General features: G+C 33.3%; 1 protein-coding gene across 3 annotated transcripts; it reads right to left on the bottom strand.

Moving 5' to 3' along the window:
* Positions 1-2,767: 2,767 nt before the first annotated feature.
* Positions 2,768-16,275, bottom strand: LOC149737635 (chromosome transmission fidelity protein 18 homolog). 3 transcript variants are annotated; one of them, XM_089873835.1, is made up of 22 exons: positions 16,054-16,275; positions 15,416-15,607; positions 14,813-14,924; positions 14,214-14,320; positions 13,489-13,625; positions 13,015-13,107; positions 12,403-12,618; positions 11,848-12,009; positions 11,340-11,470; positions 10,984-11,107; positions 10,349-10,470; positions 9,828-9,921; positions 9,310-9,434; positions 8,889-8,993; positions 8,418-8,550; positions 7,643-7,867; positions 7,192-7,341; positions 6,571-6,701; positions 6,098-6,248; positions 4,425-4,535; positions 4,139-4,202; positions 2,768-2,976 (listed from the first exon to the last, which is right to left on the bottom strand). In XM_089873835.1, the coding sequence occupies exons 1-22, from the start codon at positions 16,163-16,165 to the stop codon at positions 2,858-2,860; spliced, it is 2,916 nt and encodes a 971-aa protein (XP_089729961.1). In that variant the 5' UTR covers positions 16,166-16,275; the 3' UTR covers positions 2,768-2,857. The 3 variants fall into 3 exon arrangements, with proteins under 3 accessions (XP_089729961.1, XP_089729962.1, XP_089729960.1); XM_089873836.1 differs by having other exon boundaries at positions 13,489-13,628; positions 15,416-15,609; positions 16,065-16,275; XM_089873834.1 differs by having other exon boundaries at positions 13,489-13,628; positions 16,054-16,274.
* Between the last annotated feature and the right edge of the window lie 135 nt (positions 16,276-16,410).

Below are 16,410 nucleotides of genomic sequence, written 5' to 3'. Positions count from 1 at the left end.
AACCCCCATTCACAACACCACAATAGCTTGGACACGAAATTAAGTAAACTTGTAGCATGGGAATTCGAATTGTGACGTCGTTGGGAAATAACTGTGACGTCATAGAGCCACTTAAAGATGTCCCTACAGCACCTGATTGGTGTTAGACAACTTATTTTCGAACATTTCAATTTATTATTAAAAATAGCGCATATTTTTGGTTTTGTCATAAAAACTGATGACCATTGGCTTTTATATGTATGGCTGTCAAAAGGGCTTAACAAATTTTCTCCGGTGTTCGACCATAAGTGATTTATATATAGTCTAACTTTAAGATTAATATCGTCGTGCGTCTCCACGTTCAGTAATAAATCCGAATTACGTCAAAATCTGACGCTCGGAAATCCCAGGAACAATGAAAAGGCAAATTGGGAGAAATATTTTATAAAACACATAATTTATGGTTTTTGCCTTTTATATTAACTACGAGTTTCTAAGAAAATAATTAATAAATCACCCGCAGTGAAAAATTTCGCCGCAAAATAACCACAAATATACAGTTTAAATATAACGTTGTTTCGCAAGTTTTATACTAAAACGTTGTACAGGCGTAGTTACCAGTTTACTATTACCATTTGTAATGATGTAATTTACCAAGTAAAATAAACAAACAGAATGTGTGACAACTTATCTGCGGTTTATTAGAGACACGACAAACGTTTTAGCGTAAACTATGCGCACCAGTCTTATCTAGTAAAGTATTCCAACATTGTAAGCGACACGTAATACACATGTTTACTTATATAGGTTAGGTTGGGGTAAGATGGATTTCGTTAGCGCATAATATACCGTATTTAATAACCGTGTTTAAAATAATTAACAACGACCTCATTAAGTCGGAAAGATACGGTTATTTAATTATGTTAAACTTTGTTACCTATACTAAAAAAAACGATACTTATTATAAATCGTTGTACAATAGAGCAAACAACGTGATGGAACGACTCCAATTTTAGTTATTTAAACGGTGTTCGTTCAGTTTATATGTTATGGGCGAGGCTTAACAATATTGTAATAAAAATATTTCACGATTTTTTTATACACCAGATATACAAGGTGTATTACATATGAGAAAATGATATACATGGTAGCAAATATAAAATATGTGTTATGTGTTGTGCAAACGTTTTAATGACACTGTATCAACTGACAAATATTTAAAATATCAAACATTTACGTCATAACGGTTTTATGTCTGTGTTATGGCGTTATTAATCATATAGTTTAACGTGTAAATAGTATTGTCAGCTTTTTAACTGCTGCTTGAATATTGGGTGGGGTAAGACGGGAAACCTTTAGCACAAAACATCCAAATATCCTAATCGCGTTTTAAACAATTGACAACGGTCTATTGGAGTCGTAAGAGTGTGGTTTTATTAATCTTTGAATGTTCTTTGTTTACTACGAAATGGGACGAGAAAATAGAATGAAAACGTGTCTCATCTTTTTCACCCTATAATACAAGTGTGCTACACATTACGTTTAAGTGTTGCCTGCTTTATAATTGCGGTTTAACTATTTCAACACCTGGAAAGTATAAATTTAATCCGATGGTGACAATCTCTGTTGGAATTTCAAGAACGCACGTCGTTACGTCAGAGAGTGGGAAAACGTCACAGTTACAAAAAACGTGTGCCTGCTACGCAAAGCAGCTGTGAATGCGCGTAAACATAAATCACCTTCAAGGATAATTTCAACTTCTCCCAACACTTCTCGTCAGTTTAGCAACTGACGCATAAATACCGCACAAGAGGTTAAAGGGACAAATATAGCGCTAAAACAACCATAGATATGCGCTACTGTAGAAGTTATGCGAGGTGCATAACACACACATTTTTTGAACGTCATTTCAGTACAACTTGAAAAGGAATTCGGTTTAATTTTTGTGCGATAAAATTAAATAAAAAAATGAGTTAATTATTTAAATAAACTACTAAAAGTTTTTTTTTTACGGAGGTTAACTTTTAATTGTTTTAACCATGGTGATGTGTATAGTAGGATGGGGTAAGATAGGACATGTTTTTATTTTCTCTTCTCAACCCATTTGGTAGTAAACAAACAATATTTACAGAATTGCATGAACGTATACCCACGGCTCTGATATAGTGTTGTTAATTGTTAAAAACGCGAACTGGAAATATTGGTTTTAGGTTTTAACAGTAACCCATAACCCAACAGTACTAAATTATGTTTTTAAGACCGCTAAAACCACATGTACATGTACTGTCTCGGGGCTTCTTAAAACCGCTATCATGTTGGTACAATGTGGCATGTACGCAAGGAGAATGTAGTTATGGTCACGAGAGTTCAAAAGGTTAACATAACGGTGATAAGCGAGAGTGAAATCGAATGCAACGCGTGTGTTAAGGGGAGAAACATCAAGTCCAGATATGGCTTGAAAACTAAGGGGTGGGGGTTGATTAATATATGCATAACACAACGCCTAATCATACACACACCCTGAAATTGTAGCCACCAAGTAAGTTCCTACTGTTTCGTGCTAAAATTAGACATTCTAAGATTACGGGAGCCGCCGGGTTACGGCTCGTTTAGTTTCAGGTGATAAGAAAGGAATGACATCGAACTGCAAGTGTGGAATGTAACGTGTATTTGAGAAATAATTTGATAGAATCTGATACAAGACTATTTGCTGGGGAAATATATATTCAAGATTTTTGGAATTTTTGAACCGATTTTTTTCCCGGAATGTACAAAAAAGAGAACAAAATCATGTGACATTAAATCTTTTAATATCGTTACGTCACCATTTAAAGTTTTCAAATATAGGAAAATTACGCAATATCACGGGTCCATTACGTCACAATAGGTCTTTGATGTAAATATTCCGCCTGACTGCGTTCGACAGTCCCTCATTATATTTATACCAAAGTTGGCTGCACCCGATGCCAGGGTCGGTGATTATTACTTTCTTGCTACCTGTTAATTGTTAGGAACAGTTTAAGGTGTGTGTGTATTGTATATAAGGGGCGGGAGAGGGGGGGGGGTACCTTATATTGTAAAGTGGGGGGAGATGGGACACCTTTTTTGTTTTGTTTTCTTGTCCCGTTAGGTAGTAATCAAAGAACATTCAAAGAATTGTAAAACCGTACTCTCACGACTTCCATAGACTGTTGTTAATTGTTAAAATGCGATCAGGATATTATGTGCTAAAGGTATCCTATCTTACCCCACCCTACTATACATACAAATCAAAAAGTTGCGTTAACGGGTTCCATACGATTACTATTTGTCAGATTTGCACCAAAAATAGCAGGGATTGGAGGTCCCCATTCCCGCCAGTAATGATGCGAATAATATAAATAGGAATCGTACGGCAACCCATACAACAAATGACAAAATATTTTAATTGTAAAAAAATGTTTTTTAAACCTAATTTAAGGAATTAATAACGCCCCTTTAAAGTTGCGAGGGTACGGTTATACAATTTTGTAAATATTTTTTTTCTTACTACTAAACGAGACGAGAAAAAGTAATAAAACATGGACCATCCTAGATTCTACACCAAAACCTACGAAATAAATAAAATGTAAAATTGAAACCAACATTTTATTTAAATCACGTGAGAAGTCCGCGTTATGCCAAATACGCCCTCCCACCGTTGAAAGTTAAATAGAATGAGTAAGAACTAAGAATGGAATTTATTTTCATCACACGCAATTTATTGTGTGAGTCAAGTCATTTACAAGTTACGAAATATCGAAACAATTTTCGGTAACTTGCGAAACCTGGAACGGTCCAAATAAATTGTGACAAAATCGATATAGTGCTGTGGGGTAGGACGGTACACCTTCAGCGCATAATATTCAAAAATCCTGATCGCGTTTTAAACAATTACCATAAGTCTGTGGGAGTCGTGAGGATACGGTTTTATAATTCTTTGAATGTTCTTTGTTTACTACCAAATAGGAAGAGATAATAGAATGAAAAGCTGTCCCATCTTTCCCCACTCTACTATATTATGTTGTAGAGAAAATGCAAGTTTTGTAAAAATATGTACGAATAGTCCATGCAAAATATTACATATAATTTAGACTTTTTTTTAGACGGTTGATAAAAAATGTAAAAAACGTCAACTTACTTTCTTTCTCGTTTTGTTTCACTTTTTTAACTTTTGTAAATCGACTGAAGAAATCGACGACCGGCTAAAAAATGTTAAAAAATCTTTACTTACAGATACTTAAAAAAAGTTTTCAAAAAAATGTTAAAAACGTTTATTTTATTAAATTATTTAAAATCGCAATAATTCATACTGGATGCAGATAAGATAATACAACATACAAGCATGCGCGATTCATTCAACCTAAAGCATGTCTTGTGACGTAGTACGACGTACTGTGACGTCATAACGCGGTTTCGAGACTTGCCTTATCAGGGGTGACGGTAGTACTTATGTTGTGAGATAGACGTTGCATATGGTTCGGTACAATTCCCGGTTTCTTGGTTGTTTTGTCGTCAACCTTCGCTTTCTTTGTTGTCTGTATAAGGCAAGAATATGTTAGGCAGTTATAAATGGGATAATTGTATTTGAACATGCCTTTATACTAAGTAAACTCCAATCTTTTTTCGGGGAACTAAATATTACGCATATATTAGCATTTTTTCAGAAACTTCGCGAACTTTTTGTAATATGAATATTTTAAAAAATGTAATGTGATTTTTAACTATATTAGGCGACCTAACTAAATTAAATGACCAACTTTTGTGTTAAGGCCCAGGAGCTGAGAAGCACTGGTTTATAGAAAAATAGTTTTTTTTTAACCGGTGTCGAATCTATTTCTGCTCATGGCCTGTTTTGTTATGCACCGATTGTAGCAAAACTGGTAAATGTAATGAGACGTATGAATGTGATACGTTATGTGATACGTATGTGATACGTTATTTTGTTATTCAATTAATATATCACGGGCCTATGATGTTTAGTGTCTAAATGGGGCCACGTACCAATAAAAGTTTCAAAACTTGGTTGGAAAATAAGGAAACATATATTGTAAACAGAGCAAATTCATCAGCGTTCATAGGGAAAATATGAAACGCTTATAAATATTCATTTATTAAGCGTATCTATACAGACAAGACAGATATGATGTTTTCTCCGAAATTAAAAAAATCGTTCGCCGTTCTGTTTAAAAGTTGTAAATTTGGTGCATTTATGCGCAGATTGTTATATGCCGTAAAAAGGGTTCTGGTGTGCTGCAAACTTCATAATGAATACTAACCGAAAGTTTTATATGTTGTTGTGTAAAATAGCAGTTTGTAAAATTTACTATGTCGAAAACATATCCTCTGAAATTCAAATTACCATATAACACTAACTGGAGGTCGGGAATCTTTTTTGCTTAAAGATGAAAAGCATAAAAGCTACATAAACTTCTGCTTAATAAGCAAATATTGTTAAAGACGACTAGATTCGCAGAATTATCTTGCTAAAAAAGTTTAGGCGAATGAAGTTGTTTTTCTCAACACGATTATACGAATGGATATTTTGTTACAAATAAAATGTTATTTTATGGAAAATCACAGAATAGTTTTATTTGCAACAACTGTGCAAAGTAACGCCACCATAGATTTATCTACGAGTCAAATGCCGTCACAAAACGAGCCGCATTTGACTCGCGAGCCATAGGATCCCGTCCTTCACCCTAAAGAGCTTGAGAATCCATGTTCTAAGGTGCAGAGTGAAACTAACGCACAAAATACGATATACCGGGCAAAGAACATGTTCGTTTTGTGTTATTCCCACATAAAAATCCAATTATACCAACTTTGGACACCATCCTACACAACACGCACACGACCCGCCCTACACGCACGACTTACACCTAATTACAAGGCTTCACACCTTCGCACGCGACATAATTATAGAACCTCGAATGCAGTGTGGACCATATACACACGACCCACCCAACGCCCCCTCAATTCGGCCAAAAATTAATTTGAAAAACAAACAGCTGAAATTAAAAACTGACATCGCCGAATCACGAAGTCAACTATTTTATTTGCTTTATGACGTTACAGAGTCAGTTCTCACGCGAAATACCTCAACCGTGTTGGCTTTCGTCATCATGCGTTCAGTACGTCGCATTCGTTCCGTTTCCACCTCCTTTGATATTATCTGCTTGATGGCGTAAGGGAGCTGCTTCTTAGCGCCCTCCTGCGGTTCCAGATAATGACAAACTTCCGCTACGTTCCTTTTTAACAAATAAGAATAGGCTTTAGTATATATAGTAATGTGAGGTAAGATGGATACCAATATCACTTGATATCCCATATTTCCTAGCTTACATGTTCTTGGGCCAACCTTTTAACGACAATTGCTTCTATACCCAACGGTTACTTCACAAAAGATGTGTCGTAATTTTTAGCCATACAGAAAAAATACAATCATCCACAAAGTAACATACACGGTAACTCATAATTTAGCAGGAGGTGTATGAACACCAATGATATAAAGACTGTCAATGCCCCCCACCATGCATGGATAAAATAAGTTACATTTATTCATCCACTTACGGTTCAAGAACATAGTTATATTGACCATCCTCGTTACGTTCTTGTATAAAAGTAAGGTTGTATGCGAGTAATGAACGAACCAAGTCTTGGAGTTGTAACTTTTCGTTAGCGCTGTACAACTGCATGTTTATCTGGAAGAAAAAAAAAAAATTATTTTCTGCACGCATATACCAACATATTAGTGATATACTGATATTTTGACATTAAACAGTAATTTCTAAGTGTCGGGCTCAGTAGTTACGCGCTTGCATTGTAACTAAAGGATACTAGGTTCAATGCTCGACGCTGCTACTATTGTAGGTGTATGTGACTTTGGGCAAGATACTTAACAGACATTGCTCCAACCCAGTGGTCACTAATATGAGGCTCTTTCTGGACCTATGCTGTGTCACACTGTAGGACCTCACCCCAGAAGTATAGAATAGAAGGGATTGCTCTAACCCAGTGGCCACCCATGGAGGTATTATAGTAATGTTCTATTTTATAGCCTTAAAGCCATTGTTTTTGGTATTTAGGCCAGAGTTGGTTATTATTTTCTACAAAATTATACACAGTGTATACAAAACCTGTTTAAAAATTTTACCCCAAAAATAGTTTTTTAAAAATCAGGACCAAACTTACCGGGCGAAAACTTGGCATCATGATGGCCAGTAGGTGGGGTAAGAGATCAAGCACGGAGGTCGCATGGGTTGTAAAACATCTGGTAGGTGGCGCCATATCAATGAACATGCTATCCAGTAAGTTCTCACTTTTTTGTAATTTTTTACGATTCTGAAAATGAGAGTTTAATTATAAAAATTGGTCTATATGGTTTACCGAGAATACTGACATAAACAAAAGGTGAAAACAGTGCTCAACAAGATTCAGAAGGTACTGGGTTTGTGGCTGAGTGCTGCCGCCATTGTTGGCATGTGTGTTAATTTAAAGCAATTTTCCATTTCTTATAATTTTTAATTCATAACAATTTTTGATTTTAATTATTATTTGTTCCTAATAGTTTTTGATTCCAAACAGTTTTTGTTTCTTTTATACAATTTTTATTTCAAATAATTTATTTGCATCTGCATCTCACCTCCTGCTCTGTTTGAGGGAATTGAATTCTTGGAGGAGCGATGCAAGCGAAGAGTAGATGGAAGAAGACGAAGAGGTACGGAGTATATCTCATGAGGACCCACTCCTGGATGGAGGAGATATGGAGGTTGATCTGATCCTGGAGGAGAAGCCACTCGTAAGCTTTGTTGATCGCAAGGATCCCGGAATCCTTGAACTTCATGAGGAGGAAGTTGTCGAATACTCCCTGTGGATGGGAGGGTCAAACTAGATTTTGGGGGTTTTTATTAGATGTAAAATTTTAAAAATTTAATTAAACAAAAAAATAGTTTTTTAAGAAAAGCTAGGAGAGAGTTATATATCTTACAGAAGAAAGTTTTTTTTTTAAGTAAAAATCGTTTTTATTTTATTAGTAAAAGAAAAATATTGGATTAAGCTATAGAAACTACACAATAAAGAAACAACCAAGAGGCTCCAGCATGGCATCTTAATTAAGATGAAATTTTTAAAAAAAAATTTAGGTTTAACCCGAATTTCGAGGGATGCCCAGTAATATTATACACAATCAAAAAACTTTTTATTTGGAAAAAAAATTTAACAAGCTGCTACATGAACTCAGGCCTGAGAAAGACTACATAATGCCTGTTCTTCATAACTTCTGCCACTGTTGTGTGTCTTTGGCAAACACTGAACAGCAAAAAAAACAAACTTGCACTAAGTCAAAAAATGTGGTAACTCGTTAGTGGGCACAAGGTGTATAAAATGTAACACTTTTAAAACTATTTCTTTCGAAGCACCTGCAAAGTTTTCTCATATTCTCCACATGAAGATACAATGTTTAAAATATGGTAAAAACGTGAAGAATATTGAGAAACTTTTTGTCCTTCCAACATTCGTTGTTGCACGGTCTGACTGTCTTGATCAATTTTTCTAAAAATAAAGTTAGTGAAACGTTTGTTGCATAAGCAAAAAATAAGTTTCAATTTTGAAAACAAAAGTACAGTAGATTTTTTTTAAAACAAAGTTAGAGAAACGACTTATTTCATTAGCAAAAAATAAGTTTAATTAAAAACAAAAAATATTAGTAAGGAAAAATTTATTATTATATCTGTTTCATTCATATTTAAAGCTTGTAATTACGGAACTTAAACCAAAAGCAAAGTAATAACCAATATTTATCCAGTATAATGCTTATTGTGTAAGAGGAATGGAGCTTTGTAGGTTACAGGTTACAAAAAAATCAGAAAATATAAATTCAATTGACAAACCTTTGGTTTTTAGGCAGTTGAAATATTTCGTTCCAAACATAAAATATTGATTTATGTTGATCTTTTTGTCCAATGTCAAGACTTTTTATCGTTTCTAGTTTAAGCCTGTTAATTTAAATGGTTGGTAAAGTTATAATTAAAAATAAAAAATAACCACACTCTATTTCTGTATCTTGAATACCGGTATTCACAAAAAGACATCTCGTGTGTGGAGTTTATTAAGCTGTGTTTAAGCGTAAACTACATATTATATATGACCAGAATATATTTTTTATATAAACCAGAATGTATTCTCTTACGCCCTTTTTCTTGATAACGTTATTACCGTTTATGTCAGAATTATATACAGAGTTAAACTTGTATCCTCCTAAATAGATAAACATTAAAACTTTGTTGCCCCAATCTATATAAAGCAACTAACTTGTTCTTTCCAGTTGATTGAACGAACTGAAGCGTATTAATACAAGTTCGAATGTCGTTTCCTGATTTATCGCACAGAGCAAGTAGACTCGTGAGGTCACAATCCATCTGTTGTACTCTGCACATCTGGAAGAATACGAGTTTAAATATAGGATTTTTTAAATCAGTTGATATTGCCAGGAAGATATTTGTCACTCTTAATATCAACCCTTTTTATATTGTTTAGTTCATCACAGTGTAAAAGTATAAGCGTCCCATAAATGTTAATGAAATGGAACCTCTTCAATTAAAAATAAGTAACGAAAGAATAAAACTAAACGTGGTTTTTCATTAGACAGTATATTCTGTGCTGTCGGTGTTATTGAAAAAAAACAACAACAATTATAAATACATTCATAGAAATATACCAACAGCATTCCGAAACACAAACAGACTTATAAATTTTAAACATAAATTTTATATACATATACAATTTTTTTTACGAAATAAATTTCCAAACATAATTATTATTCAGCTAACCTGACTTAGTCTTGATGCTAACATAGCAGATGTAGTTGGTGGGAATTGTAAAATATAACTTTGTTGTCTCAGTTGTCGTAATGCTGGTACATACCTTGTATACAAAGTATTTGAATGTGAGGATGAGTGATTGGGACAAATGTTTAGTTTAAAATTTTGTTTAAAGTCACTTAAGTCTGTGTGTTTGTTACAATTTGTAGGCATTAATATAGAAATGTATGTTACAATAAATAAATTTAAGTTATGATAATTATTAAAATAAAAAAAAGTATAATTAAAAATACAAAGGAATATTTTTTACAAGAAAAATACAAAAATGTCCTAAACAATTTTTTGCCACAAAAAAGTTTAAAATTTTTTTCTATTTGGGTGAGGTTCTACAGGAAGACATACTTGCTGTTTTTGGGGGTAATGAAATAAACTGTCCTAAATCCCAGGACTTCACCAATATAGAATAGAATGGAACACCAGGAAACTTGCAACTTAACTCAGAATTGGCCTAAATGTTGTAAACCACTTACAAGTCATTACAGATGCATATGATTGGGCGTAGAAGAAAACCACTTGATTTCTTTTTGTTCGTTTTCTTTTTTTCAGTTAATTTTCCTTTGTTGAAAGCATTCAGCAGAACATTGATTGCTGCCTGGTTTTTAAAGTAAAATATATTTAACCTTTGGCAAGTATTAGTTACACACAAGAATAAGAATTATACAACAAAAATAAAATACAAAGATTTGTATAGAAACAGAAACAGTTACTAAGCAAGCCTAAAAAACTGTGGTCAGGCACTAGGCAGGGTGTATTAACTGTTCTAAGCACAATGCAGTAAATTTTGTCCTGCTAGAGTATACACCCTAAATACAAAAATAACAAAATGTCTGATATAAGCAAAACAGTTATTAAAATGATGTCAATGTTAACTTTACTAAAGGAAGCTTTAGCTCCAGGTTTCCGAAATTTCAAAGGCTGCTAAGTAGCGGTGCAAAAAATTTTAAATTTTGTTTGATAAGGAAAAAAGTTTGTTTGGTTTTACACACGCTAATAAATGGAAAAAATTTAAATTAGGCTTTTACAACTACAGATGGGTTTCAAGACCCAAAATTTCTAGATCCAACTTTATATGACCATACACTGCATACAAATACACCATTATCACCTGTGGTGCTCCATCTATTTCATCTATGATCAAACAATTAGGTCGTTGGTCGGAACCAAGGACGGATTTCATTTGAGTCGTTTGTTCAAGTTTTTGTTTGAAAGTTTCAGCACTTCGATCATCACTGTGTGAAATGGTGGTTTATTGTGGTGTGAAAAAATTTAAAAAAAAGTATATAAAACTAAAAATTTTAAAATATGTATTCACTTTAGCAAAGAGACAAAGAGTGATACCAATATATAATTTTTTAAAGATCTTTCTTTACCACAACATAGGACGGTAAATAAAATGAAAAGGTGTCCCATCTTTCCCCACCCTTCTATATATAAAGATATACAATAAACATATAAATTTACCTTGCATTCATCTCCACCACATGATAACCAGCATGTTTAGCAATAATATGAGCAAGTGTGGTTTTCCCCAAGCCCGGAGGACCGCATAATAAAGCTGTTTTTAACTTGGGACGGTGGGAAGAGTCCAACTCCTAATCAAATGACTTGTTTACAAATTTTGATACAGTATTTAATATTGTCCAAAGTTTATACCTTTAAAATAGGTTTTACCTTGCTGTTATGTATCTATATAGAAAATCATGAGGCAATACATATGCATACGCCACAATAATAAACAAGGTTTATGTTTAACAGCTATAAATGTGACTGTATTTTAATATCACCAAAGATTTTACTCCGAATTAAAATATGATAAATGAATAAAACTAAATGATTTAGCCCTTAGCGTAACTGGGTATGCACTGGTAAATAATAATAACACACAATATAACATAAAAATAAAAAAACTTCTTAAACTTCTTGTTTAATGAAACTTAACATAAATGAAAATTAAAGTAATCTAAGTCACCTCATCTAATTCATTTGTTTCTTTCTTTTTAAATTTATTAAATTTTTCATATTTTTCATTCTTCGGGTGTTTTTCCTCTGCAGGTTTCTTGGGATGAAACTCACGACCAAAAACAACTTTATCCCAAAGTTTCAACCAACGTAGCAATGAACGATTCACTCCCTGTTTGTTAAGTGGACAAAAAACTAAATCAGAAAACGTACTTTTACTTATACAAACACGTATTTAAACTTTTTTAAGGTAGAAAATCAGTTCCTAGGAAATATATTTGGAAAAAAATAGTATATATAACAGATATAAAACGCCCTTTCACACACACTATCGGATATATTACATATCCTAGATCATGCCTGCTCTCGAGTTATAACACAATTGTCAAATATTAGAATGTACACAATAGTAAAATACACAGTGTACAGCCAGTACAGATTTACCTTTAAAAAATGAATTTCCAAAATAATAACAACTTACACAGCTTGAAACACATAAGCACAAAGTAAAAAGAATACAATACTTTATAACACATTTTCTAATTTTATAAATTCAATATTTTACCTCGTCACTCAACAGATGTGTGTATCGCGTCGGGGCAAATTTATTCACCCACAAACCATCCAAAGATTCCTCCCCACTGTATATACCCTCGTCTTCAACTGTCGAGGTTGATGAGTCAGCTAATATTTGATTAGTCAGCGAATTTGAAAACTGTAGCGATTGTGATCGAACTTCTTGAGTAATATGGTGAGATTGTGCGCGCGCATCGTGCTGGAACTGTTTAAGAAGTATTTTAATTCACTGTAACAACAATTTTAAACTGTACTGGAAGGGTTTGAAGAACGATTTTTCATTAAATGGGCGATTTTGACTTTTTAAAACAACTAAAACTTTTTGCCGAATAAGTATTTTTGATACCAATGTGGTTTCTGCCGAATATTTCTGGTGATTTGGTAAAATCTGAAATTCTTGGCATATCAAAACGTCTTTGTCGATTGTAAAATGCAACATAAATAGTTTAGATTTTAAAACTAGCCTAAAGCACAAAATATATATTTAAAAACAAGGAGGGTTTGTGGTCGTGGAGACCAACTGGCTGCCCTACTGGCTGTGGTGATGCGTGCGAGGCGAACCTAATGAACTGTAGCAGTAAAGCATGTTTTATTTCTCTACCTTCTCGTAGATTTTCTGTCGTAACTCAGCCATGGTGTATGGAAGAAGTTGTGTCGATCGTGTGGTTGTCATTAAGTCTCTTGTGCTGGTTACCTAGAATTAATGTCTTTAAATTGGACTTTGTAGGTAGGCACAAGGTGTATGAAATATAACTTACAAGTTATAACGACTGTCATTGCCCTGTGGTAAACAAGATATATTCACTCATTCATAATATTATGATGCTGTTTTTCCAAGTACTTATAATGTTAGTATTTTTGTAACATAGTGTAACAGATACCAACTTAATACTTTAACGGTGCTAAACAGAGACAAATTATGACAAGTTGGTATGAGTAACACCCTCAACAAAATAAATATTCAAATAAAAAATCAACAATCTCCATGTTTAAAATTAAAATTTAAAAAAAATTTACTAGAAAACAAGGATTTGTAGTAACAACTCAAAAATATCTTTGGTAATGTTAATCAAACCTGTGTTTGTGGTCTTAATCTCATGTAAACTCGATTTCCATCTGAAGAAGTAGCGGATATGAAGTCACTATGTATGGGTGGATGAATGAGGATATTCGTTAGTTGGATGTTTCGGCGGCTACCTGATTCAGTATCCGCTTCTGAGTAAAAACATTTGGTTAGTGGAAGAAAACGTTGTGGTTCAGTGCGTTTGCATCAAAACGAAAATATACCGTTTGCGTGACACTGACTGATACTGATAGGCCTGTTTGGTATGTTTCCTTGGGAAAGACACATAGGAGACTGTTGATCCAACCCAGTGGTTACCAAATGGGTTTTGAACTCTGGGTGTCTTAAAAACGGGCTAACTGTGGTCTAAAGCTAATGTCTTATGCCATTTCGTGTCATGCTGTGGGAACTTCGCCCACGTAAAATAGGAAGAATAGAAATATATTTAATTTATGCAAGGGGGGAATTGGTGTACAGAGCAACTTACCGATTTGAGGTTAAAACTCAAAATAACCTATGGCTATACTAACTTAACAAATATCGCAGACAAGACTTTCAATAATAATAGTAAACCCAAACCCTGTTTACTTTTTACAAAGCAGACAGTAGTGTAATGAACAAAAAAATAAAAATTAAAGTTTATAAATTACATGTACTTAAAATTTGAATTAATTAAAGATAAAAATACACAGAAACACTTTATTAACCATTTGATAAAAAACACAATGTTATTCTACCTTCATCAAGAAATTGTTTAGCTTCATATTTGCTTTGTTTATATCTTTGTATCTTTTCGATCATCTCTGGGGTGGCAAGACATTTCTTCCTTCGAATTTCCTCCTGTCTGTTTCAAACAACAAGAAAAAAATCAATAAAACAAGTATATATATATAATATATATATATATATATATATATACTTTTTAACCATTTTAGTGGTATATCATTTATTAGGCTATTCTTTTACACAAAATTGATTTTTCAATTTCGTACTTCCTAAAAGTGTCTTTAAGCGATAAACTTTATGGTAGGATATAACAAAAATAATAATATTAATAGAACTAAATTTCCAGTGGCCCTGCTTCAGATTTAGTAGAGACCAATAGAGAATGCAAGTCAATACCATTCCAACCTTTAAACTGTGTAGCATAAACAACATATATAAAGTGTAATAAGAAAAAAAAATTATATATATATATATGTTGTTATGTTTTTTAGATACATTTTTTTGCTGCTAATTCATACACTGTATAATGTAGAAACAACAAACAAGTATTACAATAAAATATTAAAAATATAAGATTTGATCGATTCAATTGAACATTAAAACACCCTACCTTTCTTTTTCTTTATCCCTATCTTCATCCAATGTGGTTGGCATACTTGGTTTTTTAAGATTTTTCTGTCTGTGTTCATTGGGTTCAATTCGAGGTCGTTTTCGCTCCTGAACTGCATAACAAAAACATGGCTTGGTTGTTTGAGTAATATATTACCAGTGTGTATACCCTTAGAAGCAACCGTCACCCGTTGGCTATTCCCCACCACAAGTTACTTAACAGTCAGTAGTTCAGTTATTTCTTATCGAACGGTCCCAAATTTGGTCTCATTTAAAAGAAAAAACAATTTCCTGCCATTTTTAGCAATCAAATGTATAGCAACATATTTTTTTTTAAATTGAGCAGTTTACCAAAGGGTTAAACAATCACGCGACCACAAGGTTAATCGAATTTGAAAACACAAAAAACACATAAAATTTAGACAGAAAAACACATAAAATTTAACAGCCACTAAGTAACATACTTGGTAACTCGTAAGCTGGCTTGAGGTGTATAAACAGAACATCCATGTTATAACAACGGTTGTTTTCCAGCCAGGCAAGGATAAAATAGGTTACATTACATTCATTTATTCATGATATCCTTAAAAATACATCAACTTACAAATAGGAAAGTTCTCTTTTTCGTCAATAACAAGATCATTTTCAAAATCAAGTTCTTCACTCTCCATATTTTCCTCATTCTCACCAGGAGAGAATAATTGTTTCCTCTTTGACGAAAGTTTTTTATTTACTTGAATATCTGGGAGTGTATCAGCAGCTGTTGATTCTTCCGTAGGAATAATTTTCTCATTATCTATACCAAAATATGAAGTAATATTTGTCACTGTCACATATTTTTCTTGTTGAAAGGGCAACATCACTTGTTATAACACGGGTGTCTTATTTCATACACCTCAGGCTGGCTTATGCGTTATGTGCATGAATATTAATTTAAGTACGCCCAGCGCTATGGCTCAGTGATAACATGCTTGCACCGTAACTGGAGGATATTTGGTTCAATGCTTAATGCTGATATCATTGATGGTGTATGTTTCCTTGAGCAAAACAGCTAGCAGACATTGCTCTAACAGTCTAACCCAGTAGTCGATAATGAATAGGTGTAATTTAAAGATAATGGCCGAACTCTGGCGCACATTTCACTATCTCAGGCCCCATGGCATGCCATATTCTCTGTACTGTCACATCCACAAAAAAGTAATGACTTTAATACTATATATACGCAAAAATAAAATTTGTTACCTGTTGGTGCTGTTGGTTGTTGAAAGCCATCTACCAACTCCAGCTCATCAGCGTATGCTGATTCAAAAAAATCATTTTCATCAAATCCAGCATCATAAACATTAAAGTCCATGTTTTGTTGACACGCGTTTTATGGTTTATAAAACGTCCGGTTGATAATTTTTATTTCGTGTAAACTCTGTTCTTGTAGAGATAGATTTCGCGCCAATCGTCGTCTTTCCATAAAAATCTTATGTTTTAAATTCTCAAATAAATACGATGTTTAATTAATCGTTTCAATACACTACAAAGTACAACTTTCTAATATTTATACACAGTATTGATTGAACTATTTTTTATTCATATAAAGCATAATAA

Source organism: Ciona robusta, chromosome 3, assembly GCF_009617815.1.
Source record: "Ciona robusta chromosome 3, ASM961781v2".
Classification (NCBI taxonomy): domain Eukaryota; kingdom Metazoa; phylum Chordata; class Ascidiacea; order Phlebobranchia; family Cionidae; genus Ciona; species Ciona robusta.
The sequence above is the reverse complement of the archived record's forward strand: the minus strand, read 5'-3'. Positions and strand labels throughout refer to the sequence as shown.

Coding starts and splice junctions, on each gene's coding strand:
- LOC149737635 (XM_089873834.1), bottom strand. CDS start 16,165: ATGGACTTTAATGTTTATGATGCTGGATTTGATGAAAATGATTTTTTT. Junction 11,108..11,339: donor GTGGTGGAGATGAATGCAAG/GTAAATTTATAT, acceptor CATTTCACACAG/TGATGATCGAAGTGCTGAAA. Junction 7,868..8,417: donor AATATGAGAAAACTTTGCAG/GTGCTTCGAAAG, acceptor TCCCATCCACAG/GGAGTATTCGACAACTTCCT.